This window comes from Canis lupus, unplaced genomic scaffold, assembly GCF_011100685.1.
Source record: "Canis lupus familiaris isolate Mischka breed German Shepherd unplaced genomic scaffold, alternate assembly UU_Cfam_GSD_1.0 chrUn_S1787H1984, whole genome shotgun sequence".
Classification (NCBI taxonomy): Eukaryota; Metazoa; Chordata; class Mammalia; order Carnivora; family Canidae; genus Canis; species Canis lupus.
This window is the reverse complement of record NW_023330642.1, coordinates 6,117-33,628: the sequence shown is the minus strand read 5'-3', so window position 1 is coordinate 33,628 and position 27,512 is coordinate 6,117. Positions and strand designations below refer to the sequence as shown.

At 39.2% G+C, this 27,512-nt stretch overlaps 1 protein-coding gene across 1 annotated transcript; it reads left to right on the top strand.

Annotated features, from left to right (window-relative positions):
• The first annotated feature begins 3,833 nt into the window (after positions 1–3,833).
• On the top strand, positions 3,834–26,769 carry LOC119878660 (ankyrin repeat domain-containing protein 26-like). The gene is made up of 7 exons (XM_038589249.1): positions 3,834–3,965; positions 5,976–6,072; positions 15,825–16,013; positions 16,101–16,775; positions 22,124–22,194; positions 22,741–22,834; positions 26,632–26,769. The coding sequence occupies exons 1-7, from the start codon at positions 3,907–3,909 to the stop codon at positions 26,746–26,748; spliced, it is 1,302 nt and encodes a 433-aa protein (XP_038445177.1). The 5' UTR covers positions 3,834–3,906; the 3' UTR covers positions 26,749–26,769.
• Positions 26,770–27,512: the final 743 nt, after the last annotated feature.

Sequence of the window (27,512 nt, the reverse complement as noted above, 5' to 3'; positions counted from 1 at the left end):
GGCTGTCATTTGTTTCCCTTAACCTTTCCTCATGACCCTTTAATTGTTTTTCTCTTTTTTTCCTTCCTTGCCATCAACTTGTCTTCTATGTCACTCACTGGTTCTTCTACCTCTTTAACCCTCATTGTTAGGACCTCCAGTTTGGATTGCATCTTATTTAATTGATTTTTAATTTCTGCCTGATGAGATCTAAATTCTGCAGTCATAAAGTCTCTTGAGTCCTTTATGCTTTTTTCTAGAGCCACCAGTAGCTTTATAATTGTGTTTCTGAATTCGCTTTCTGACATTGAATTGTAATCCAGATTTTGTAACTCTGTGGGAGAGAGGACTGTTTCTGATTCTTTCTTTTGAGGTGAGTTTTTCCTTCTAGTCATTTTGTTCAATGCAGAGTGGCCAAAAAGAAGTTGTACTGGAAAAAGGAGAAAAAGAGAGGAAAGGGGGGCAAGGGGGAGGACAAACAGAAAACAAAAAGCAAGAGGAGGTATCCTCTGATTCTGTATACTGTAAATCCCTTGACTTCCCCCTGGGACTTTCCAGTGCTGCTTGGTCAATGCTTTTTCCCCTGTCCTTCCAGCTGGTTTTCTGGGGGAGGGGCCCGCTGTGGTGATTCTCAGGTGTGTGCACCTGGGGGAGCTGCCCAGCCCCTTGCCAGGTGCAGGGCTCAGTGCAAGCTGTTTATCCTGTGAAGCTCCTGTTCAGTCCCAGGTACAAGGTGACAGCAGGAGGAACAACAAGAGTGGCGGCAGCCAGCTCTCCATCTCTTGAGTCAGCTCCCGCAGTAACTACCACAGCTCCCAGTCCGCAGGGGCCTGGGTGGTCCGGGGGAAGGGGGCATAGATCTGCACAGCTCGGGGCCGCGTGGCAGCAGGAGCGTCCTTGCTGCCCTGTGTCCTCCCGGCCTCTACCTGCCCCGGGGGGAGTGCCGGATCCTGGGCTGTGTCCCCGGTGCCCTGGGCTCTGGGGCCTGCACCGCTGGAATCACATTCCCGGGGCCGCGCAGTGGCCGCCACCTGAGCTGCTCCCGGGGCCCCACTGGGCGCGGCGTCCAGCCCTTTAGGGAGCTCAGCTCGTAGTGTGTGGAGGGATTTCCCCCAGAGTGCAGTTGCTCTTTTAGTGCCCCTGGGAGCCTGAGGGCATCTGTACCCCTTCTGGGATCCTGTCCGAGCTCCCTGCAAGCGCCGTTCCTTCCAGGAAGATTGGTAAAGTTTCTGCTTCTCCAGGACTGGGCTTTCCTGTCCTGGGGGCACTAGCTGCGTGGCCTTTGCCTGGCTCCTCATGGGGGCTCCTCCCCCTTGGATGCTTTTTTATTTCTTTATGTTTTTCCGTCTTCCTACCTTGATAGAAGCGCGAACTCTTCTGACTGTAGCATTCCAGCTCTTCTCTCTTTAAATGTCAGGCTGAATTCATAGGTTTTCAGGATGATTTGAAAGTTATCTAGGTAAGTTGGTGGGGACTGGTGACTTCGGGACCCAGTTTTCTGCCATCTTGCCCCGCCTCCTTCTCTTTTTAATATATACCTCAGTGCTATAAATGGTGAGATGAGTGCTACTCTTGGAGGATTCCAGAAATTTTTAACATATTATGTTTTTATTTTCATTCAATATGTGATACTTTGTAATTTCTTTTTTCATTACTTCTTTATTCCAAGGGTTTTTAAAAGATTTTTATGTATTTGAAAGAGAAGGAGAGAGAGAGAAAGAGAGCGCATAGGCGAAGGGAGGTCCAGAGGGGTAAGCGTCCTTCCCTCTGAGTGGGAAGCCCAACATGGGGCTCAATCCCAGGACCCGGAGATCATGACCTGAGCTAAAGGCAGACACTTAATCCATTGAGCCACCTAGGTACCCAGACCCAGGGGTTATTTAGATGTGCATTATTAATCAGTTTGCAAGTATTTGAGTATTTTCCAGAGGTAGGTTTGTTCTTCATTTCTAATTTGATCACTTTGTGGTCACAGAACACACTTTCATGACTTCAATCCTTTTGACTTAACTCCCTTTATTAAGGTTTATTTTATGACCCAGAATATAATCTCTTTTGGTAAATGCTCCATGGATACTTGAGAAAGATGGTGGTGGTCAAGTCTTCTATATCCTTGATGATTTTCTGCCTATTAAAATCTCAGACTAAAATTGTAAATTTGCCTGCTTCTCTTTGCAGTTCTGTTGATTTTTGCCTTATGTATTTTGATGTTATTAATAGATTCATAAGCATTTAGGTTTGTTATGCTTATTTGTCGACCCTTTCGTCATTAACAAATGACCTTATACATCATGAGAATATATATTGCTTTGAAATCTATTTTGCCTGGCATTAATATTGCTACCCAAGCTCAGCCTTCTTTTGTCAAGTGTGTGTGGTATATCCTTATTTTTGTCCTTTTCACAAATTTGTGTCTTTACATTTATTTATTTATTTATTTATTTATTTATTTATTTTATTTATTTGTGTGTGTGTCTTTACATATAAATTGAATTTTTTATAGGCAGCCTATGGTTGTCTCTTACATTTTTATCCATTCTGACAGTCTGCCTTTTAATCGAGGCTTTTAGACCATTTTCTTTCTTTCTTTTATTTTTTGACAATTTTCATTTACTCTGATTATTGATACAGTTGATATAAATCTCTCATCCTGTTTGCTTTCCGTTTGACCTGCTTTGTTCCCATTTTCTTTGCTTTCTGCTTTCTTTTAGATTAATAAACTAATTTTTACGAGTTCAATTTATACATATATATAAATATACACATATGTGTATGTATGGGCTTTGTTTATTACTTAACAAAGCTTAAGATTTGCTATTTTAGTGATTGCTTTAGGGTTTAAAGCATATGACTCAAGCATCACAGTCCACCTTCTTGTAGTGTTATACCACATTATATGTAGTTTAAGAAAATTCCAATAGGGAACACGTGAGTAGCTTAGTGGTTGAGCATCTACCTTTGGCTCAGGGTGTGATCCCAGGGTCCTTGTATCAAGTCCCACATCAGGCTATCTCAGGGAACCTGCTTCTCCCTCTGCCTGTGTCTCTGCCTCTCTCTCTCTCCATGTCTCTCATGAATAAATAAATAAAATCTTTTTTTAAAATTACAATAGTTTACTTCCATTTCTTCTCTCCTAGCCAGATCCTTTGTGGGTCTGTGGGATTATAGTTTTCATTCAGTTTAGAAAGGTTTCAGTTATGTTTTCTTTTCTTTTTAAAAGATTTTAAAGTTCTATTGATAATAAGATTTTATTCATTTATTTGAGAGAGCATGAGCAGGGAGAGAGGCAGAGGAAGAGGGAGAAGCAGACTCCCTACTAAGCAGGGAGCCCACCATGTGGCTTGATCCCAGGACACCAAGATCATGACCTGAGCCGAAGGCAGACACCCACCGATTGAGCCACCCAGGCACCTGGTATAATCTCTTTACGTTGAAGTTACTCAATATTTATTTCATGTATGAATGAGTTAATGTGAACATGCTCGGTCCCTTATATGCAAAAAATACTCATATTGTTTTATTTTACTTTTTAAAAGAACAAATTTGTGAGAGAGCATGAGCAGGAGATGGGGAGAGGAACAGAGAGGGAGGGAACGAGGGGGTAAAGAACCTTAAGCAGACTCTGTGCTGAGTGCAGCACCCAGTGCCAGGTTCAATCCTACAATTGTGAGATCATGACCTCAGCCAAAACCAATAATTGGATGCTTTACCACCTGACCCACCCTGATGCCTCCTGTATTTTATTTCTGTTTTTGTTTTTCCTCTGGTGTAGATTCTGTTAGCGTATTGACAATCCAGAATGCAATTCTTAAATACAAAAGATCAATAGAATTAAAAAGAAAAGACTGTGAACAACTTACAAGAAAAAATTTAAAAGTGGAATATAAGGTCAATGGACTAGAAAAGTTGCTATCAGAAACAAAAGAAATGAAATCTCAGTTAGAGCATCAAAAAGTGGAATGGGAACGAGAACTCTACAGTTTAAGATATGACGATCTTGGTTTTAAGGAAATATTTCAACTATTTACTTTTTTTTTTTAATAGACTCCACACTCAGCGTGGGGCTTGAACTCACAACTATGAGATCAAGAGTCACATGCTCTGTCAACTGAGCCAGCCAGGAACCCCTTGAAATACTTACTTTTATGCTGCAGATGTGTAGGAGAAGTTTTGTAATTGCTAATTTGCCTTCTGGGATTTTATAGGGAAGGAAACTCCGTTAGAAATGTGAAGTATCAGAAGATGAATGGGTAAAGAAGCAGTGGTCTATGTATATACAATGGAATATTCCTCAGCCATTAGAAACGACAAATACCCACCATTTGCTTCCACGTGGGTGGAACTGGAGGGTATTATGCTGAGTGAAATAAGTCCATCGGAGAAGGACAAACATTATATGGTCTCATTCATTTGGGGAATATAAAAATTAATGAAAGGGAATAAAGGGGAAAGGAGAGAAAATGAGAGGGAAATATCAGTGAGGGTGACAGAACTTGAGAGACACGTAACTCTGGGAAACGAACAAGGTGTAGTGGAAAGGGAGGTGAGTGGAGGCTGGGGTGACTGGCTGATGGGCACTAAGGGGGGGCACTTGACGGGGTGAGCACTGGGTGATATGCTGTATGTTGGCAAATTGAACTCCAATATTTTTTTAAAAAAAAGTTGTAAAGTGTGAGATTCTTTGAAATAATACTGCAAGGTTTTAACAGTGAATACTTCTAATAATTTAATGTATATTCTAAAGCATAATTTTAATGACCATGTAGAAGTCCATCATATGTAAACCTCATTATTTAACAAATTGAATTTTGGTTGTTTTCCATTTTCCTATAATTTAATTAATGCTATAAGGAATGTCTTTTATTTAATTCTGTTTCTACAGTCTTGGTTAATTGGAATAAATTCTTTAATATAGTATTGTGTTAATGTATAAAAATATTTAGTAGAGGTCTCTGATCCACATTTTTAAATTGTTCTCAGGAAATTTTATATTATATGCCCCCCAACAGAGTGTGAAATGGCCAATTTTTCTCAAGACAGAAAAATTGGTTTATTCTTAACATATGCAGGGGTTAAAAAGTAAAATGGAAAAATGATTAATGGTTAAGTTTTTTTTAACATTTCTCACATATATAAAGAAAATTAATTCAAAAGTCTATGCTGAAAGCACATCTTACTCTATTCTTTACTTAATTAATATGGATCCTGTGATGTTTTCAAAGGAGTTTTCAAATGATTTATAAAATACATAATGATCAACAAGGTTGAGAATATTACAGAATAAGAAACATAAAAAGCATGGGCAATAGATTTTAGGCTCCCTAGTCTAGTGCTGGATCAGAGTCATCTGCAGGTGTATGGTGTGTAAACGACATCTGCTGATGCTGTCTTACACTGAAGATCATTTTTAGAGGTACCTGTGATGTTTTGTGAAATAAAAATGTATTTCTAGTGAATTTATAAAGTTGTTGATAAACAGCAACTGCTCTTTTTAATTAGTAATGAAATGATTTGTCTTAATTGAAGTGTAATTATGACTTTGTGGAGAAAAATGACAATTTTGAACCCTTTCTTAAATAATTTCAGAATTCCTTTGCTTACAACATCTCCCAGAGTTATTACTGACTAAAACTTACTAAGTTGCAAAATGCTTTCTCATTGCTTCTTTTAAACTATATATCTTTTTGAAGATATTGAAGTGATAAATTGAAAAACATGAGCCCTAGAAAGGGAAAAAAATTGAGAACAGAAAAATTTCCTTTGGATAATGAACCAACATATGTGGAACCAGATCATAAAATAAAAGTTTTATTGCTTTTATCTTTGTGTATGGTGAAAGAGAGTGGTCTAGTTTCATTCTTCTGCATGTGGATGTCCAATTTTCCCAGCACCATTTATTGAAGAGACTGTCTTTCTTCCAATGGATAGTCTTTCTTCCTTTATCGAATATTTATTGCTAACAAAACAAATTTTAAAATGAACACATGCATTTGCAGATTGACCTTAAAACAAGAAAAAGAAAAAAGAAGAAGTGCTGAAATTTTATATATAAATATTAAGGAGCAATTAAGAAGTAAAGAAGAGCTGAGTGAAGTAAGTCAATCATAGACAGACAAACATCATATGGTTTCACTCTATGGGGACTATAAAAATACTGAAAAGGATTATAGGGGAAAGGAGAGAAAATCAGTGGGAAAAAGTAGAGAGGGTGACAACACATTAGAGACTCCTAACTCTGAGAAATGAACAAGGGATAGTGGAAGGGGAGGTGGGCGGGGGGTGGGGAGACTGTGTGACGGGCACTGAGGGGGCATTTGACAGGTGAGCACTGGGTGTTATGCTGTATGTTGGCAAATCGAACTCCAATAACAAATATACAAAAAAAAATAGTATTCCATCATGTAATACTCTGGGCATTCTGTTCTCGCGAAAGCTGCCTCTGAACATCATTTTGCTCTTCTATAACCTAGAGACACATTTTCATTAGGATTTTGGATCTTATCATTAAAAAAAAAGTCAAAAGGCTTAAGAGAACTTAAAAAAAATGTTCAAGAGTGGCCTTTTTTATAACAAGGCTTTTCATCCTCAATGAATAATTCAAATTTTAAATTAAATGACAGCAAAATGTGCCATAGAGTAAAAATACAAGTAGACGTAGTATTGTGAAATAAAATTTCTGTGTAAAACATTTAACTAGCTTCATCAGCATCTCAAGGAAATCTAGCTCATATTTCAACATTAAAAAATTCAAAACTGGGACACCTGGGGGCTCAGTGGGTTAAGTGTCCAACTCTTTTTATGGCTCAGGTCATGATCTCACGATCACGAGACTCCGAACCAGGTGAGGCTGGAGACTCAGATCATGAGACTCAGAACCAGAGTCTGCTGGAGATTCATTTCCCTCCCTCTCCCTCTACTCCTTTCCCCCCAGCCCATGCTCTGTGTAAAAATAAATACAATTCCATAAATCAATAAATCAATATAACATTTATCTCATTTTACCTTCCATCCCTTCATTCAAAATATATACATAGGGCATATGTGAGAGGTCAAGAATTCCAATAAGGTAGTAATTGTGGCTACAAAGATCATGGTTGCTATTAGGTTAAAATGAAATGTTTAATCTATTTGAAGCCTAACAATATGTATTATATCAAAGGGATACTATAAATAATATTGATGGAAATATACAATTACTGCCAAAAATTTACCTGATTCAAATTATTTTTTACACCCTTCAATTCCAAGTTTCGTCTTCTAAGATTAAGTTGAAGTTGTTTGATTTCAACTTCTTTACTATATTGCTCTTCTTTACTTCTTGTTTTTTATAATAAATTTATTTTTTATTGGTGTTCAATTTACCAACATACAGAATAACACCCAGTGCTCATCCCGTCAAGTGCCCCCCTCAGTGCCCGTCACCCATTCACCCCCACCCCCTGCCCTCCTCCCCTTCCACCACCCCTAGTTTGTTCCATGCACATTGAAGTTCCATGCACATTGAAGCAAATGCTGGTTATTTATCATTTCTAGGGACTGAGTAATATTCCATTTTATATATAGACCACATCTTCTATATCCATTCATCATTTGATGGATACTCAAGCTGCATCCACCGTCTGGCTATTCTGGAAAATGCTGCTATAAACATTGGGGTGCAGGTGTCGCGGTTTTTCACTGCATCTCTATCTTTGGGGTAAATCCCGAGTGGTGCTATTGCTGGGTCATAGGGTAGCTCTATTTTTAACTCTTTGAGGAACCTCCACACAGTTTTCCATAGTGGCTGTACCAGTTCACATTCCCACCAACAGTACAAGAGGGTTCCCCTTTCTCCACCTCCTCTGCAACATTTGTTGTTTCCTGTCTTGTTAATTTTCCCCATTCTCACTGGTGTGACGTGGTATCTCATTGTGGTTTTGATTTGTATTTCCCTGATGGCAAGTGATGTGGAGTGTTTTCTCATGTGCTCGTTGGCCATTTGTATGTCTTTTTTGGTGAAATTTCTGCTCATGTCTTTTGCCCATTTCATGATTGGATTGTTTCTTTGCTGTTGAGTTTACTAAGTTCTTTATAGATCTTGGATACTAGCCCTTTACCTGATAGGTCATTTGCAAATAACTTCTCCCATTCTGTAGGTTATCTTTTAGTTTTGTTGACTGTTTCTTTTGCTGTGCAGAAGATTTTTATCTTGATGAGGTCCCAATGGTTTATTTTTGCTATTGTTTCCCTTTGCCTTCATAGATCTATCTTGCAAGAAGCTGCAGTGGCCGAGTTTACAAAGGCTGTTGCCTGTGTTCTCCTCTAGGATTCTTTTTTTTTCTTTTTTAATTTTTATTTATTTGTGATACTCACAGAGAGAGAGAGAGAGAATGAGGCAGAGACACAGGCAGAGGCAGAAGCAGGCTCCATGCACCGGGAGCCCGACGTGGGATTCGATCCTGGGTCTCCAGGATCGCGCCCTGGGCCAAAGGCAGGCGCCAAACCACTGCGCCACCCAGGGATCCCTCCTCTAGGATTCTGATGGATTCCTGTCTCACGTTTAGATCTTTCCTCCATTTTGAGTTTATCTTTGCGTGTGGTGCAAGAGAGTGGTCTAGTCTCATTCTTCTGCACGTGGCTGTCCAGTTTTCCCAGCACCATTTATTTTATTTATTTATTTTATTATTATTATTTTTTATTTATTTATGATAGTCACAGAGAGAGAGAGAGGGAGGCAAAGACATAGGCAGAGGGAGAAGCAGGCTCCACGCACCGGGAGCCTGATGTGGGATTCGATCCCGGGTCTCCAGGATCATGCCCTGGGCCAAAGGCAGGCGCCAAACCACTGCGCCACCCAGGGATCCCCCCCAGCACCATTTATTGAAGAGAGTGTCCTTTTTCCAGTGGATAGTCTTTGCTGCTTTGTCAAATATAACTTGACCATGGAGTCGAGGGCCCATTTCTGGATTCTCTCTTCTGTTCTATTGATCTATTTGTCTGGTTTTGTGCCAGTACCACACTGTCTTGATGATCAAAGCTTTGTAAGACAACTTGAAATCCGGCATTGTGATGTCCCCAGCTCTGGTTTTCTTTTTCAATATTCCCCTAGCTGTTCGGGGTTTTTTCTGATTCCACACAAATCTTAAGATTATTTATTCCAGCTTTCTGAAGAAAGTGAAGAAAGTCCATGGTATGTGGATAGGAAAGCATTGAATGTAAATCGCCCTGGGTTAGCATAGACATTTTGACAATATTAATTCTTCCAATCCATGAGCATGGAATATTTTTCCATCTCTTTGTGTCTTCCTGGATTTCTTTCAGAAGTGTTCTGTAGTTGTTAGGGTATAAATCCTTTATCTCTTTGGTTAGGTTTTCCTTGGTATTGGTGGTGATCTCTCCTTTTTCATTCGTGATTTTATTAATTAGAGTCTTTTCTCCTTTGTTTTTTAAAAGGCTGGCTAATGGTTTACGTATCTTATTCTTCCTTTCAAAGAACCAACCTCTGGTTTTGTTGATCTGTTCCACAGTTCTTCTGGTCTCTATTTCATTGAGTTCTGCTCAAATCTTCACTCTCTCTGTTCTGCTTGGTGTAGGTTTTATTTACTGTTCTTTCTCCAATTCCTTTAGGTGCAAGGTTAGCTTGTGTCTTTGAGGTTTTTTTCCAATCTTTTGAGGGATGCTTGTATTGCAATGCATTTCCCGCTTAGGATTGCTTTGGCTGTATCCCAAGGATTTTGAATGGTTGTATCTTCATTTTCATTAGTTTCCATGAATCTTTTTATTTCTTCTCTAATTTTCTGGTTGACCCATTCATCTTTCAGCAGGATGGTCTTTCTCCTCCCTGTGTTTGCGTTTCTTCCAGATTTCTTCTTGTGATTGAGTTCTAGTTTCAAAGCATTGTGGTCTGAAAATATGCAGGGGACAGTCCCAATGTTTTGGTATCGGGTGGCCTATTCTGAGAAAGTTCCATGAGAAGACTGTGTATTCAGTTGCTTTTGGATGTAAAGTTCTGTAAATATCTGTGAAATCCATGTGGTGTAGTGTATCATTTAAAGCTCTTGTTTCTTTGGAGATGTTGTGCTTAGAAGATCTGTCATTTGCAGAACGTGCCGTGTTTAAGTCTCCTACTACTAGTGTATTATTATCTAAGTATGCCCCTACTTTGGTTATTAATTCATTGATAGACTTGGAAGCTCCCACATTAGAAGCATAAATATTCATGATTGTTAGATCTTCTTGTTGGATAGACCCTTCAAGTATGATATAGTGTCCCTCTTCATCTCTTAACTGCAGTCTTTGGGATAAACTTTAATTTATCTGATATAAGGATGGCTACCCCTGCTTTCTTTTGAAGACCATGTGAATGGTAAATGGTTCTCCAACCTTTTATTTTCATGCTGTAGGTGTCCTTATATCTAAAATGAGTCTCTTGTAGACAGCAAATAGATGGGTCTTGATTTTTTATCCAGTCTGAAACCCTGCGTTTTTTGATGGGATCATTTAGCCCATTCACATTCAGAGTACCTATTGAAAGATGTTAATTTACTGTCATTGTAATGTCTATTCAGTCCCTGCTTTTGTGGATTATTTCTTTGGGCTTCCTCTTTCTTTTACAGGGTCCCCATTAATATTACTTGCAGAGCTGGTTTGGTGGTCACATATTCTTTCAGCTTCTGCCTATCTTAGAAGCTCTTTATCCTATTCTGAACCAAAGGCTCGCTGGATAGAGTATTCTTGGCTGCATGTTCTTGTCATGTAGAACCCTGAATATTTCCTGCCAGCTGTTTCTGGCCTGCCAGATCTCTGTGGAGAGGTCTGCTGTTAATCTAATATTTCTCCCCATATAAGTTAGAAATCTCTTGTTTCTTGCTGTTTTAAGGACTTTCTTTTTCTTTGGAATTTGCTTGTTTCACCATTAAATGTCGAGTTCTGCTTTTTTTCCCTTCCCCTTGGTGGGGGACCTCTCTATCTCCTGGACCTGAATGCCTTTTTCCCTCCCCAAAATTAGGGAAGTTCACAGGTATGATTTGTTCAAATATCCTTTCTGGCCCTCTGGCCCTCCTGTGGAACCCCAATTATGCGTATATTTTTTCTTTCCTTCTGAGGCTCTCGATTATTTCCCTTAACCTTTCCTCATGGTCTTTTAATTGTTTTTCTGTTTTCTCTTAAGCTTTCCTCTTTGCCATCAACTTGTCTTCTGTGGCACTCACTCTTTCCTCTAACTCATTAACCCTCATTGTTAGGACCTTCAGTTTGGATTGCATCTCATTTAATTAATTTTTAATTTTGGACTAAGTAGATCAAAATTCTGCAGTCATGAAGTTTCTTTAATACTCTCTGCTTTTTTACAGAGCCACCACTAGCTTTATAATTGTGCTTTTGAATTGGCTTTCTGACATCAAATTGTAATTCAAATTCTATAAGTCTGTGGAAGAGAGTACTGTTTCTGATTCTTTTGTGGTGAGATCTTCCTTCTAGTCATTTTGCTCACTGCAGAGTGGCTGTATGAACGGGCTGAGTCAAGAATATCAACCACAATCTAAGTCAATTTCACCTTAGATGATTGTTTTTAAACATTTCATTTATGTATTCATGAGAGACACCGAGAGAGGGGCAGAGACACAAGCAGAGGGAGAAGCAGGCTCCATGCAGGGAGCCTGATGTGGCACTTGATCCTGGGACTCCAGGATCATGCCTTGAGCTGAAGGCAGGCACTAAACCACTGAGCCACCCAAGGTTTCTTATCCTTCGATGATTCTGACTGTTCCATGACATGAAATTGAAAACGAAGAGAAGAACAAAATAACACAAAATGACCACTAAAGTGAAAAACAAATTTTAAAACAAAGTAGTAGAAAATAAAAGGCCAAGAATGCCAAGGAAGAAAAAAAGAGAAAAAAAAGCAAAGGTAAAGAGGGGAAAAAGAAAAAAAGAAGTAGAAAAATAAAATGTTGGGGGGGACTGGGACATGGTGGTGGTGATGAAGTTGTAGTGGAGGGAGAATGTAGTCTACCTGAGGGGTCCTAGGGGGTGATCCTCTTGGTCCTGGGTGTATTAAGTTCTGTATGTTAGAAGATACTGAGTCCCAAATTTCTATAAACCAGAAATACTTGTAGAGAGACCCAACATTGTTCCCCAAAACATAAATGAGATAAAAAGGGGGGCAGAATGGGAACGAAGAGAGAATATAGTCTCACAGAATGAACCAGCACGGTATACCACTTGGTTCTGGGTGCATGCTCGTCCTGTTTTAGAAGGTATTGTGCCATTGTAGAACAAAATGAGGTAGAGAAAACAAAAAAAGCACACACACACAAAACATATCTCGTCTAGCTCCCAAAATTAAGTTGAGTATGTTGAAGGGAATCTAGAAGTGGAAAATCTATCTAAGACGTGTAATTGTAAAAATATGAGTCAAAAAGGAAGAAACCTGAAAATGAAGAGGTGGCAAAATATTGTAGTTAAGGTGGGAAAAGAGAAAGAAAATTGGAAACTTACAGTCTGATATAAAAATGAGTTGTACTGGAACATGGGTGGGGGGGCGGGGAAGAGGGGTACCCTCTAGTTCTATATACTGTAGATCCCTCGACTTCCCCTGGAGCTTTCCAGCGCTGCTGGGTGGGGAACTTGCTCTTCCCCTGTCCTTCCAGCTGGTCTTCTGGGGGAGGGGCGGGCTGTGCCGATTCTCAGGTGTGTGTACCTTGGGGAGCTGCCCCGCCCCCTGCTGGGTGCAGGGTCACGGGGAGCCGACCTGACCTCCCGTGAGGCCCGTGTCCCCTGGCGGCCACGCCTCTCCCAGGCACCGGGTGACACCAGGAGGGACAACCACACCGGCGGCGGCCAGGTCTCCCTGGCCCTGGAGGGCGCCCCCTGCAGTGACTCCCCCCATCTCCCAGTCCACAGGGGCCTGGATGCTCCCGGGGCAGGAGGGGCAGGAGTGTCCTCGCTGTCCTGGGCCCTCCCCGCCTCGGCCTGTCCCGGGGGGAGCAGGATCCCGGCTGTGTCCCCTGGGATCCGGGGCCTGCGCTGCTGGAGTCTGGCTCCCGGAGCCCCTCCCGACACACCGGCTTCTCCCCGAGGCCCCGCGCAGCGCGCTCCAGCCCTTTACGGAGCTGGGCCGGTGTGGGGGGCGCTCGACCCTGCGCACTTCCTCTGTCAGTGACCCCGGAGACTGGAGGTCCCCACCCCCCACGTCCTGGCGGAGTTCCCAGCTGAGCGCCTTTCCATCCCGGAGGAATCCGGGGCGGATTTTAAAGCTCCCACTTGTCTGCTTCTCCAGGGCTGCGCTTACCCGCCTGGGAGGCTTTCCCCGCTGCAGGCCTCAGCCCGGCTCCTCCGGTGCCCCTCCCCACTTGATTCTTTTTTATTTTTTTCCGCCTCCCTACCTTGTTAGGAGCGAAAACCCTTCTCTCTGTAGCGTTCTGACTGTTCTCTCTTTAAATCTCAGTTCGGGGGGATCCCTGGGTGGCTCAGCGGTTTGGCGCCTGCCTTTGACCCAGGGCTGACCAGGGCTGAGTCCCGGGATCGAGTCCCACGTGGGGCTCCCAGCATGGAGCCTGCTTCTCCCTCCTCCTGTGTCTCTGCCTCTCTCTCTCTCTTTCTCTCTCTATCATAAATAAATAAATAAATCTTTAAAAAAAAATCTCAGGTCGGGCACTTGCCAGGGGAGGGGGGGGCACTTGACGGGATGAGCACTGGGTGTTATACTATATGTTGGCAAATCGAGCTCCAGTAAAAAAGTAAATAAAAATCAATCATCAATCAATCTCAGGTCGAATTCGTAGGTGTTCAGGATGATTTGAAAGTTATCAAGGTAAGTTGGTGGGGCCAGGTGCTTGAGGATCCCTACTCCTCCCTCACCTTGCCCCCGCCCCACCCAAGATGGGATTCTAAACAATCACCTTTGCAAACGAAATGAGTCAGAAATGTCTCATACTAAAATGAATTCTGAGGTATTTTCTTTAGTTATTTTGAAGTACGTGTGTATGTATTTGTACGTATGTATATTTTATTTTTTGGAATTATTATTTTTCTCCATGCATGTGTATATTTCTAAAAACCAACCCTGTACATTATGGTAAGTACAGAGGATTTTAAAAGAATACATATATATTTGTGGGTGAGTGTGTGTGTATGTATATACATATATACATACGTACATACATACACATACGGGTCTATATAGGGAGGAGTGAAGTTTGTAGTCCATTCATTAATTTAAATGCATTTGTCTGCAGGTGTCAAATAGTGACATTCATAATGCCCTTATCTGAAGTAGAAGTTTTTATTATTTTGGAAAATAGTATGGAATTTATGAGCTTTCCATAAGCACAAAACTCTTGCTACTAACAACATATGTTTTAGTTTTTGGCAATTCCTTCACCACCTCTATATTCATAGAGGGGTTAGTTTCACACTTCCACTGATGAACAGGAGGAAAAGTGTAGCCCGTTTTAAGACCTTACTTCAGATGTTAGTCTCCTACTTTTGAGATGAGTAACAATTTGCTCCAAGTAGTATCTGATTTCATTACAAGGAGCTTTTTTTTTTTAATTTTTTTATTTATTTATGATAGTCACAGAGAGAGAGAGGCAGAGACATAGGCAGAGGGAGAAGCAGGCTCCATGCACCAGGAGCCCGATGTGGGCTTCGATCCCGGGTCTCGAGGATCGCGCCCTGGGCCAAAGGCAGGCGCCAAACCGCTGCGCCACCCAGGGATCCCTACAAGGAGCTTTTGAAATAATCATATGCTGTAATATATACTTACTGATAATTTATTGATAAGTCTTTTGTTCCTAGTAAAATAGCTCAGTGTATTTTCCCCTCTTCTGCATTTATTGCCATTTTAAACATCTGAAGAGGAAATAAAATTAGTTGCAGCCACAAATAATCTCATGATTTTTCTAGGAGCTACATAAATTTTACCTTAGTTAGTATTGGTATTTTGAAATATAAGGCTTTTTTTTTTCTTTTTAAAAGACTTTATGGATTCATTTGACAGAGCACAAGCAGGGGGAGTGGAGGCAGAGGGAGAGAGAAAAGCAGGCTTTCTGTGGAGCAGGGAGCCTGACACGGGACTTGCTCTCAGGATCCGGGGACCATGACCTCAGCCGAAGGCAGAGGCTTAACTGACTGAGCCACCCAGCCACTCCTGAAATACAAGGCTTCTTTTGTATTTAAGATTCACACTAGAGAAGTAGCTGCAGTTTGGTGCCAGAATAGTGGTAGTGGGTACAAAGACCTGGGGAATGTCCTGCAGCTCACTTAGTATTTTTAACCTCTCCATTTTTGAATTGTGATAACTAAAAGAGATAATTAATGTGTGCAGACATGTTTGTAGTACAATGCCTAGATTTATTAGTTATCAGTAGATAAAATTCTTATAACTGAGTATAGAAATGTTAGAAAAGTCGAATACGTATGGAATATTCTCAGGACAAAGTGAGGTTAGGAAATTGAATCTGTCCAAATATATGCAGAGCTAAGGGTTTTCCTGTGGACTGTGTTAGACATGAGACTATAAACTCAATTTTAGTGTAGTCAGATGTATTAGTTTTTTTCTTTCAAGCCTTCTGAGTTTGTTGTAAACCAGAGAAAGACCTTTCCAATTCTGAGATTCTTAGGATTTTGTCATGATTTCTTTTTCCTTTCGTGCATTCATTGCTTTCAATTAAACTTTTGAACTTTGGGGAATTTATGCTTGTATAAAAGTTTGAGCTTGGATCCAACTTTGTGTTTTTCCAGTTGGATATCCACTTAACTGCAACCCATTCCTTGTATAAACATAGGATATTCTTTGATTTCAGAGAAAATCATGATAATGTCATTTTATTGAGTTCCAGCTAAAAGACTCTTGTTTTACTTAGGTTTCTCCTCCTCATGAAAAAGAAAAAGGTCTGTTACATGAAAACCGCATGTTGCAAGATGAACTTGCCATGCTAAGACTGGAAATAGACACAATAAGGAATCAGAAGCAGGAAAAGAGGTATTGTGAAGACACTGAAACTGAAAAAGAAAAGAATGACAGTCTTCAAAACGCCATAAAACTGAATGAGGTAACATTAACAAATACAGTATTCCAATCTAGTGGGCAGCTGAATGTTGTGACAACTGAGAATACCATGCTGAACTCTAAATTGCAGGATGAAAAGCTAAACAGAGAAAGACTGGAAGCAAAACTTCAATCATACCGAGCTAGAGTCGCTACAGCTATACAGGATCGTGATCAAAGTCAGGCATCAAAAAGAGACCTAGAACTTGCTTTCCAGAGAGCAAAAGATGAGTGGTGTCATTTACAGGACAAAATGAACTTTGAGATGTCTAACCTAAAAGATAACAATGAGGTGCTTTCTCAGCAACTTTCTGAAGTCGAAAGTAAACTTAATGCCCTAGAAATTGAGCTGCAGTATACAAGAGATGCTCTCAGAGAAAAGACGTTGGCTTTAGAACATTTACAAAGAAACCCAAAACAAACACAGGGTCAGAAGAAGGAAATTGAGCAGAAATCTCAAAACGAACAAGGTAAAGTGAATGAATACATGGGAAAGCATGAATCCTTAGAAGAGAAATTATCTCAACTACAAAGTGAAAATATGTTGCTCCGAGAGCAACTAGATGATGCCTACAGCAGAGTGGAATGTAAAGAAAAGACTATAATTTATCTCAAAGACCAGGTTCAGGTTATTGTAAGAATGGTTCGAGTTGCAGGTGAAAAACGAGCTCTTCAACTGCGAGAAAGAAATAAGGAGTTAATCAATAAATGTAAACAGATAATGGAAAGAGCATTTAGATATGAAGATGAGAAAGAAGAAAGAGAAGTAAGTATTCAGAAAGACAAATATTTTTCAAGCTTCCTATTAGAAAGTTCAAAGTAATGTTTGGTTATGGCTTATTAGTACTATTTTTTTTTTTTTTTTGGAGAGAAATAGTGCACCTGCACCTAAATGGGAGTGGGGCAGATGGAGAGGGAGAGAGAATCCAAAGTGGGCTCTATGCCCAGTGCAGAGCTCCACTTCATGACCCCGAGATCACGACCTGAATGATTATGGGTCAGTTTTGAATCTTCATAACTTGTATCCAGCAAATAAAAATTAGACCTGAAAGGTGCTTTAATTTGAATAAAAATGCACGTCATCTATGAGAAACTTCAAGAGGTTAAGTTATACATTGTTAAAGAAAGGAGTCTGATATTAATAATTTATTGTTAGTACTACTAAAATAGTTTTAATTCTTGTCACCACGTTTTAATACCATGATGAACAGATAAGTGGAAATGCTCATACCTGAGTGTTTTGACCTTGAGGTTCAAATAAGTGGATTACCTTGACAACTAACTCCAGATTTGTCACATGAACTGAAGTGTAGGTGCTGTATCTCAGTACTTTTTTTTGATAGCTTTTTAAGCATTTTCAGTTAGCATACTTTTATTTTTATTTATGTAAATTTAAATGTTTAGTCTCAAATCATTTATTCTTGTGACCTTTTCACTCTTTGAAGGCATCTACTTTTCACTAAATCATAATTTGGGATAACTGGTGACTTAGCAAAGCTGTATTTGATTTCATCTTCCCACCACGGTTTATAATTTAAGCATTTTTCAAATAATTTGCTCATTTCAAAACTCCATTGGTAACTACCATTTGGGCTTAAAATTTTCCAATAGAATTGTATCTTTGTGATTTATTAATTTGGCACTGGATCTCCATTTTCAGGCTACTGAGGGAGGGATGGCAGGATTCTTGTATAGCAGGAGTGGAGTGAGCATGAACAGGGGAGGGATCTCTAGGAGCTGAGGCCAGGAGGGAGGCAGAAGCCAGGTTATGTAGGGGGCTTGAGGGCCATTAGTATGACTTCACATTTGTTCTGAGATAGTAACCTATTGGAAGGATTTGAGCAGAGGATTGAGTATGTGAAGAACTTGGAAGTTAATTTTAGCCTCTAATAAAAAAGAGAGAAAATATTTGATTAATGTAGAATTTACCACTGCTAGTCTCACCTATACAATACCCATTTCTTTTTGAGACTTCAGCAGGCTGGGAAGCTTTGCAAATTCATCAACAAGGAATGGAGAGTGGGGCTGAAATAATTATCTGTGTAACATAATACTGACTAGGCAGGAGGGATAACACTTTTTGTGTCTTTAACTGAATTCACTTAGCAGTGTGTACATTCTAGGAATAAAAGGTGAGTTGATGTATGTGGTGATAAAGTACATACGTTAGAATTATATTATTAACATAATAATAGGATGATTTCTAAAATCAGTAACAGAAGGTCTTATTAGGTAGTTATGAGAGAACTTCAACAAGAACTGGCTGATGCCCTAAAAAAGCAATGTATGTCACAGGCTTCACCGGAGTTATCACATTATCGTATTAATTTAGAAGATGAGGTACAGGATTTAAAAACATTGGATCAAATCGAAAGTCACATATGTATTACATATAACATGTCAACAGTTCCTCTGTAGCTGGTTAAATAATATAAATGTTTTAGGATGCTAATTTCCATGGACCACTTTCTTTTGTATTTTCATTTCAATTTAGCATAATTTTAGTGTCTTCACCATGCACTTATTTATTAAATTCTGACTTTTCATTCTGCTCTCTCTGTGTTCTATGTTTTTCCTTATAGCATTTACCCATTCACAGAAATTGAGGGACTTTTTTCTCCTGCTATACGATTTTTTTTAACGATTTATTTATTTATTTGAGAGAGAGAGAAAGAATGCATGTCCATGCACACTCATGAGTAGGGGGAGGGGCACAGGGAGAGAGAAAGAATCTCCAGGAGATTCCCTGCTGAGTACAGAGCCCCATGCCAGCTTAAACCCACCACCAATGAGATCATGACCTGAGCTGAAATCATGAGTTGGACGCCTAAACCAACTGAGCCACCCAGGTGCCCTAAAAACAATGTTTTCTACTGAGATCTCTATTACCATGATGAGGCGAGCTAGATAAAATCAGAAGATAAGGTTTAACGGAATGTTTCAGAAAATCGTCTTACTTCTCATCTTCACTTTTATTGATGGATATAGACTCTGTACTGATTTCAGGAAAACTTGTAAAGAAAGGTTACGACTAGTGGAACTGAGGCATTTCCTTCATTTTCTTTTCCTTTTATATATTTATTTTTAATATATTTATTTATAAATATTATAAAATATTTATATTTTTAATATTTATATATTAAAATGCATGGAAATATTCAGATGATGTATATAAAGCCAAAAGAGAGAATTAAGAAAATTATCTAGGTCCTGCCATTGACTCTTTTTAAAAGCTTTATTGAGCTATAAATACACCTACCATACAGTTGACCCATTTAACATGTGTTGTTGTCGCTGAGTATATTTATAGGGTTTTGCAACTATCACTGCCATCAGAACATTTTCGTCACCCTGAAAAAAAACCCTTAGCTGTTGCCCTTGACCTCGGGCAACCAGAAGTCTACTTCTTGTCTCCATAGAGTTGCCTATTGTGAATGTTTCCTATAAAGGGAGTCACACCACGTGTGGTCCTTTGCGACTCGCTTCTTTCACTTCCTGTTTTCAGGGTTCGCCTGTGTTCTAGCATATGTCAGTGCTTCATTTCTTTTTCTGGTCAGACAGTCCTCCATTGTGGGCTAACGCCCTTGTTCATTCATCATTTAATGCACCTTTGGGTTATTTCCACTTTGTGGCCATTAATAATGCTGCTGTGAACATTGGTTTAGTTGTGTGGACATCTGTATTTCTCTGCCATCAGATTTTATCCTTTAAGTTAATTGGGGTGATTTTACCATCTCTCACCCTTTTTTATTTACTCATTCTACCCTTTCTGTCTTTTTAGTTTCCCTTCCTCTTGCCTAATCCTACACTATTGAGTCCTGGCTCATTGTCTCTCATTCTCCATGAGGCTTTCTCTGATTATTGTAACTCCCCCTGAACTTACTTTCTTCACCCGTATTATCTAGTCTGTGCAGACCAGTTTAGTCCTTTATTTTACATGTATTATCTAGTCTGTGCAGACCAGTTTAGTCCTTTATTTTACATTGTTTTTATTTTTTTTCATGAGCGATAATTCTGTCTTCTTATGTACAAATGTATCTAAGAGGGAAAATATTTTATGTGTATGGTACCTGTCCTTGCCTAAATTTGAGAATATCTTAACAGTTTTTAGGATAAAATTATACCATAGCAGTAATTTCTGATTGAAACATAACACAAAGCTGTATTCTAAATGTATTTTAAGCAGTTAAGTGTAAAACTGAAAGCATTTAATCCGATCGGACAAAGTATTCAATCAGATGCTGTTTTTTTCTGATTATGGCAAAACAGTCTAAATATGCCTGCCTTCATTATGCAACCAGAACTGAGATTTACAGAGTTCCAGCACTTTACCAACTACAAAGCTCTGAGGACAGGTTTTTTTTTTAAGTTTATTTATTTTATATAATCATTACATCTATTGTGGGGCTTGAACAGGAACTGAAGGTTAACCGTTGGATGTTCTTTTAACTGAGCCAGTGGGTGCCCCTGAGGGCAGCTTTTCTGATATGCCACACCACGGAGCCTTAATCTCTACTCATCAGAGTACTTGCTAAAGCCCTCTAACATAAACAGTTGCTAAGATGAACAATATGAACATAAAATGATTTGGGAACATTGGTTTAGCAAGAGTCCATTATTTCCACGTCAGTGGCTTTACCTTGCCTCTGATGGTCATGTAAGTTATGTATCACTCAGTGTAGGAGTTACTGTTTGCACTGTAGTCCATGAGCATTGTTCACTGAGTAGTATAGAGAGGAGGTAAATTAAAATTATTATAAGTGGAGGAAAGTACCATTGGCTAGTGGAATTTTTGAAAGTTTTTTCTTGAAGATTTAAAAAAAATTAACTTTTGTTTATTTACTCATAAGAGACAGAGAGAAAGAGAGGCAGAGACACGGGCAGAGAGAGAAGCAGGCTCCATGCAGGAAGCCTGATGTGGGACTTGATCCCAGGACTCCAGGATCAAGCCTGAGCCAAGTCCCAGTTCAAGTGATACATAACCGCTGAGACACCCAGGTGTCCCTTTTTTTAATATTTTACTTGAGAGAGAGAGAGAGAGGGAGAGGAGAGAGAGAGAGAGAGAACATGAGTGCACAAGCAGGGGGAGGGGCAGAGAGAAAGGAAGAAGCAGACTCCCTGCTGAGCAGGAACCCTGATGTTGGGGTCTCAATCCCAGGACCCCAAAATCATGATCTGAGCCCACAGCAGATGCCTAACTGACTGAGCCACTGAGGCACCTGTAGTGAAAGTGTTTTGAAGTCCTGAGGCTATATCCTGGGCCTTATGCTCCCCATTTGCTACCGCTTTCAGTGGTATGAAGAATGATTTCAATATAACTTGTGTAAGAGACCACTTTCATTGGCCTGCCGTCTGCCTAAAATATCAAATATCATTAGAACGTAAAACACAACAACAATAATAATGCTAATTGCAGACACTTAGAATTTGGTATGTGCCACATACTCTTCTAAGTAGTTTATGTATATTCCCTAATTTAAACTTCCGACTATCACAGTGAGGTAGATACTATTATTAACTTCATTTTACACATGAAGAAACTGAGACACAGAATTTGAAGTAATTTTTCAAGGTCAAACAGCAAATGCCCAGGGGAGCTGGGAATTCAAATCCAGGCATTCTGGTTCCTACAGAGATCCTGCCTCAGAAGCTGTTACTTGAAATATCTGAGTGTCCCTGAAAGCAGCATGTTAACTTGTATAATCACTGGAATGCCCATGGTGATTTGTAAATGTGAATATTTAAAATTATAATTGATGTGGTGCTTGGAATAGAAAACTAGAAAAGTTTACCATAAGGTAATTTCCTGTCTTTCTGCCTTTGAACAATACGTAAATTTGTATGTGTACCTGATAAAATATAATTTAAAAACGTTAGAATGTTGTTTTTTAATACTAGAAGAGTGCTCAGAAAGCTTTTCTGTCAGGGGATTGTAAATATTTTGGGCTTTGCAAGTCATAGGTCTCTATTGTAGCAGTATAATTCTGGGGAAGCCTTAAATCAGTATGTAGAGGAAAATGTGGCTGTGTCCAGTGACATTGTATTTACAAAAACAGATGATGGTGGTTTTATACTAGATTGTCAGTAGTTAAAAGTATTTCTTTTCTTTTTTAGCGACAAGAAGCAAAGGAGTTACAAACAAAGGTTGTAAGGTGCGTTCAGAAGTTCAGAGATGACATAAAAAAGTATGCAATTTATTTTAAGATTTTATTTATTCATGAGAGACACAGAGAGAGACAGAGACATAGGTAGAGGGAGAAGCAGCCTCCCTACAGGAAGCCTGATGCAGAACTCAATTCTGGGACTCCAGAATCGTGCCCTGATCCAAAGGGAGGCTCTCAACCACTGAGCCACCCAGGCGTCCCGCAACAGGACAAGTGAAAGCAGCACAGAAAATAACTTGAGTATTTATAAAGCAGATAAGTAGTATAGTATGAGAAATATATCCATTATGATAAATACATCGTTGTTTAGCTGGGTAAAAATATCAGCTTTGTGGGATTTTGAAATGCATAATTTTTGCTTACGATCCTTTTTTTTTTCTTTTTTGCTTACGATCTTTAAATTTTGTACATTAACCCCAAAACACAACCAGAAAAATGGCACAATTGCCAAATCTACTTTTTAAATTTCTAAGAATTTATGTAAGACCTTTAGATGTTTGTTTAGAAATTATGTGGTATGTTTAAAATTTGTGTCTGAGAATAAATATTTTAAAATATGCATTTTAGGCTTGAAGTTGAAAATGCCGAGTTAAAAGTTACAGTCAAGGAGCAAGCAGGCCAAATTGAACAGCTTCAGAAAGACCTGTTAAGTTCAAGTTCGGTAAGTCAGTCTCTTAATTTCTGTCCTAAGGAGAAGGAATTTTTATATCTCTAGTAGTAGTGTATAAGAACATTTTGGATAATATGAAAATTCTCACTCATAAAAATATTTATTATATTCATATGGTTGCTATTTAACTACTCTTGGTATAATTCCTCTTTATAGATAAAGTTGACTGAATGCATAAATTAATCATTTTTGTAGTAAGATTTTAATAAAAAGGATTGTGATAGCCTAAGCAAAACAGTATTTTATATATATATATATCACATTTTGTTTATCTGTCAGTGATCATTTGGGTTTTTCTACCTCTTAGCTATTGTTGGTAATGCTGCTATGAATATTGGTATACTAATGTCTGAGTCCCTGCTAATATTTTTCAATATGTTTAAAATTCCCCAAACTTTGAGTAATAATTTGATCTTGAATGCTGACTTTCTCTTGTAATCTCAACCCTTCACTGAGATTTTGAGAATGAATTACTTTACTAATAATTTGTGGTGATTTGTAATTACAAATTGGTAGTGTGTTGCCTTCATTAAGAATGACTACGAGGGGGATCCCTGGGTGGCTCAGTGGTTTGGTGCCTGCCCTGGGCCCAGGGCATGATCCTGTAGTCCCCGGATTGAGTCCCACATGGGGCTCCCTGCATGGAGCCTGCTCCTCCTCTGCATGTGTCTCTGCCTCTGTGTGTGTGTGTGTGTGTGTGTGAGTGTGTTTGTGTGTGTCTCATAAATAAATAAATAGAATCTTAGAAAAAAGCAGAATGACTACTAGGTAATTATGCAAACATTTTTCTCAAAGGGATGTAGTTTTCTCCTTGTTGGATTTTGTAAAGGAAAAGAGATGCCAGTGAAAAAGTAGAAATGACTGCTCAGTCAGGGCCTTAGAGAGTAACCTAGTGCTCCTAGCATTCATTGCAAGTTCAGAAACGAATGTTTTTCTATTACCTTGAGTTAATCATACTTTCAGAGATTTAACAGTCCAATCTCAGAAAAGATTAATGTGCAATCCAGGACTCCAGTTTATTGATAGGTAGTGAAAACTATATAACCATTTATAAGCAGTACAGGATTATCGTGCCATTCATACCGTCCTTTGTAGGAGTGGCTACCAATGATTTAAGATGAGAAGATTGCTTTGGGACTTCTAAGTTGGAACTATGAGGTAGATGGACCTACAACTAGTTTCTTTCAGTGACATAAGTTAGGTACATGCAAATTTCATTAAACAATCATACCTATCAGGGGAACTAGCACATTCTGTTGACTGGTCCTTTCTGTGGCCAAAGAAACATCGAAAAAAACTTTTTTTCCTGACTTCATATAAAACTGCTCAAGTTGCTTTACTGTACTTTTCATGCAGTTAACTTGACAAGGAGTCTTATCTCTGACTGAGAGTGCCATGAGTTGTCCCCCTACAATATCACACAGGAATCTATTAGGAAGCCACCACATATTACAGAGTTTGTAAGAATATCCATAGATAATTCTGCATATTCCTATAGAAATGAATTAGGGTTATGGTATAAAATGATTAGCCACTTTAAGCTTACCCTATAAAATAAAAACTTAAATAGCTTTCCAGCAACTTAGTTCATAGCCCTAATTTCTCTAGAAGGTTCTCACCTCATGAATCCCCAGGACAGAGACTACATCTGTGTTAAGATATTTCATGGACACCATTTTGAGGTGAAGAAATATGGATTGGGAAGAAGAGTTAGCTCTAGCTGACTTAAGCCTCTGAAGAAAATAGTCAAGTATGTGTCTGAAAAGAACTTAGAAGAAGACTTCCGTAAGTTCACGTCTCTATGGAATAGGAAAGTATTCAAAAGGAAACAAAGGCAAACCGTTCATAATCCAACCCTTGGGAAGAACTTTTGCATTATTTTTTTTGAACTTTTGCATTATAAAAGAAAAGCAAGACAAAGTACAATGGTCAGCATCCTGAGGGTAAAGGTGCCCCCCCCCCAGATTAAAAAATAATACACTGGGATCCCTGGGTGGCACAGCGGTTTGGCACCTGCCTTTGGCCCAGGGCGCGATCCTGGAGACCCGGGATCGAATCCCACGTCGGGCTCCCGGTGCATGGAGCCTGCTTCTCCCTCTGCCTGTGTCTCTGCCTCTCTCTCTGTGTGTGTGTGTGTGTGTGTGTGTGTGTGACTATCATAAATAAATTTTAAAAAATTAAAAAAAAATACACTCGGGATGCCTGGGTGTCTCTCTCATTAAGCGTCTGCCTTCAGCTCAGGGCATGATCCTGGAGTCCTGGGATGGAGTCCTCCATGGGGCTCCCTGCATGGAGCCTGCTTCTCTCTCTACCTGTCTCTTTGCCTCTCTCTCTCTCTCTCTCTCTCTCTGCCTCTCTCTCCCTGCCCCCCCGCCCTCTCCCTCCGTACCTCTCATGAATAAATAAATGAATAAATAAAATCTTTAAAAAATAACTCAAAGTAATCCCAAAAAGAGTCAAGATAAAATGTACAAGATTAACTGTGTGAGGTGCCTGTGTGGCTCAGTGGGTTAAACATCTACCTTAGGCTCAGGTCATCACCTCAAGGTCCCAGAATCGAGTCCTGTATACATCAGGCTCCCTCTGCAGCAGGGAGTCTGCTTCTCACTCTGTATCTGCTCCTCTCCCCATTCATGCTCTCTCTCTCTCTCAAATACATAAATTAAAAAAATATATAAAAATAACAGATTAGCTAACTAGAAAGGTAATGCACATCAGGTAACAGGTATTGAATGTGTGGTTGAAAATATTGTCTATGAGGAACTAGAAGGAAGATGGAAGCATACACATGACCTCAGTAAATGGGTCAAGGCTGAAAGTATAGAATAGAGCATCTGGTTTTGAAGCCTTGGGATTTGGAGAACTCTGAGAGGATGTGAAAAAGAGGAATAGCAAGGGTCCAAGGACTGAATGTCAGCGTTTGCTGTCATTTAGAAATGAAATGGGATTAGAAGAGCAGAGGGAAGATGTGGCATTGTTTTCAGCTGCTGCTGAGAAGTAAAGCAGGATCAGGACTTGTAAAAACAGATCCTTGATGATTGTCAAAACTTTTTAGTGGAATTCCAGGATTGAAAGTCAGATTTTAGTGTAAAAGACGCGATGAAAAGATGAATCTGTGGCTGAGATGACACATTAAAGAATGTTCGAGTCCAGTGAAAGGGGAAAAGCAAGATGATCGAAAATGCTGCAAGAGTAAGGAAACGTTTTTATAGAATATTGGGAAGCCTTGAATTTTATTTAGAGAGAAAAGTGGTCAATAGAAAAGAAGACATTGAAATCTTGCAGAGAAATGTTTGAAATGCTTGCAGAGAAGGAGAGTATCTCATCCTAAAGTCAGATGATCATCAAAATTATAATGGGGACAGTATGGGAATTTTTCAGAGACTGTATCTTAAGCTGTGATCTCACAAAACCCAGAGTATCTTAAGACATTGGTGAAACTGCTTCTAGGACATCTCTAGAAACTCAGATGTAAGTATAGCCACCTTAAAGATTTTTTCATTAATGTGGATTAAAAACCTCTGTATTTCCCAAGTAAATTTTGGCAATTTAAATTCTAGAAACAAAAATGATGAAAATATAAACTCAGTTGAAGCTGTTTTAACAAACATCCTTATTTTTGAGATTTCTTTTCATTGACATTTGGTTCATAACCTACATTTTATATGTATTTTATAAACCTGTCTAAACACATATTACTCATGGATTCATGAGAAATAGCATTTTATAAAAGAAGAAGGAGTCTCTTGATTTTTGAAACTAATGTTCTTAAAAAATTGTTTCCAAAGTGTGGTGATGAAAAGGAAAACCTAAAGAAATGTATGGAGTTAAAACAGCCTTTGCAGTTCAGGTTGGATCAAGAAGTGAAGAAAAATGAGGAATTGGAAAAAGAGAATACTGGGTAAGACTAATATTTCACATCACTTTAACCATTAATTAACTAATTTATCTGTAATTGTAGTTTATAAAAACCTAAATAGAAATTCTTGCCAAAATACTACATTTACTCTTCCGTGATTCCTTAAATAATAACAACAATGCCTTTGACATATATTGTCAACTGCGCTTTTCATTGTCCACCGTGAATTTTTTCTGCAAGATATCTTTGTTCTTAGGTAATCTTTCCTTTTAATAGTGTTCTTTTCTTAGAGCAGATATCCTAATCTCTAAAAACTTAACTGTGTCATATAACAACATCAAAAGTTATCTTGGATTTGCTTGTATTTCTTTTTATTTTATATTATTTATTTGAATTCAAATTAATTAACTTATAGTGTAATATTAGTTTCAGAGGTAGAGTTCAGTGATTCATCAGTCTTATGTAACACCCAGTGCTCATGCCATCACGTGCCCTCCTTAATCCCCATCAGGCAGTTACCCCATCGCCCCCAATCCCTTCCCCTCCAGCAACCCACAGTTTGTTTTCTAGTATTGAGTGACTTATGGTTTGTGTCTCTTTCTGATTTCATCTTGTTTTACTTTTCCTTCCCTTCCCCTATGCCCGGAGCCAAAGGCCTACTCTCAGCCACTGAGCCACCCAGGGGTCCCAAGATTTCATTATTTATTGGCTGAGTAATATTCTGTTCTCTCTCTCCCTCCCTCTCTCTCTCTCTCTCTGTCCAATAAATAAATAAATATGATTATTTATTTATATCACACCTTCTTTATA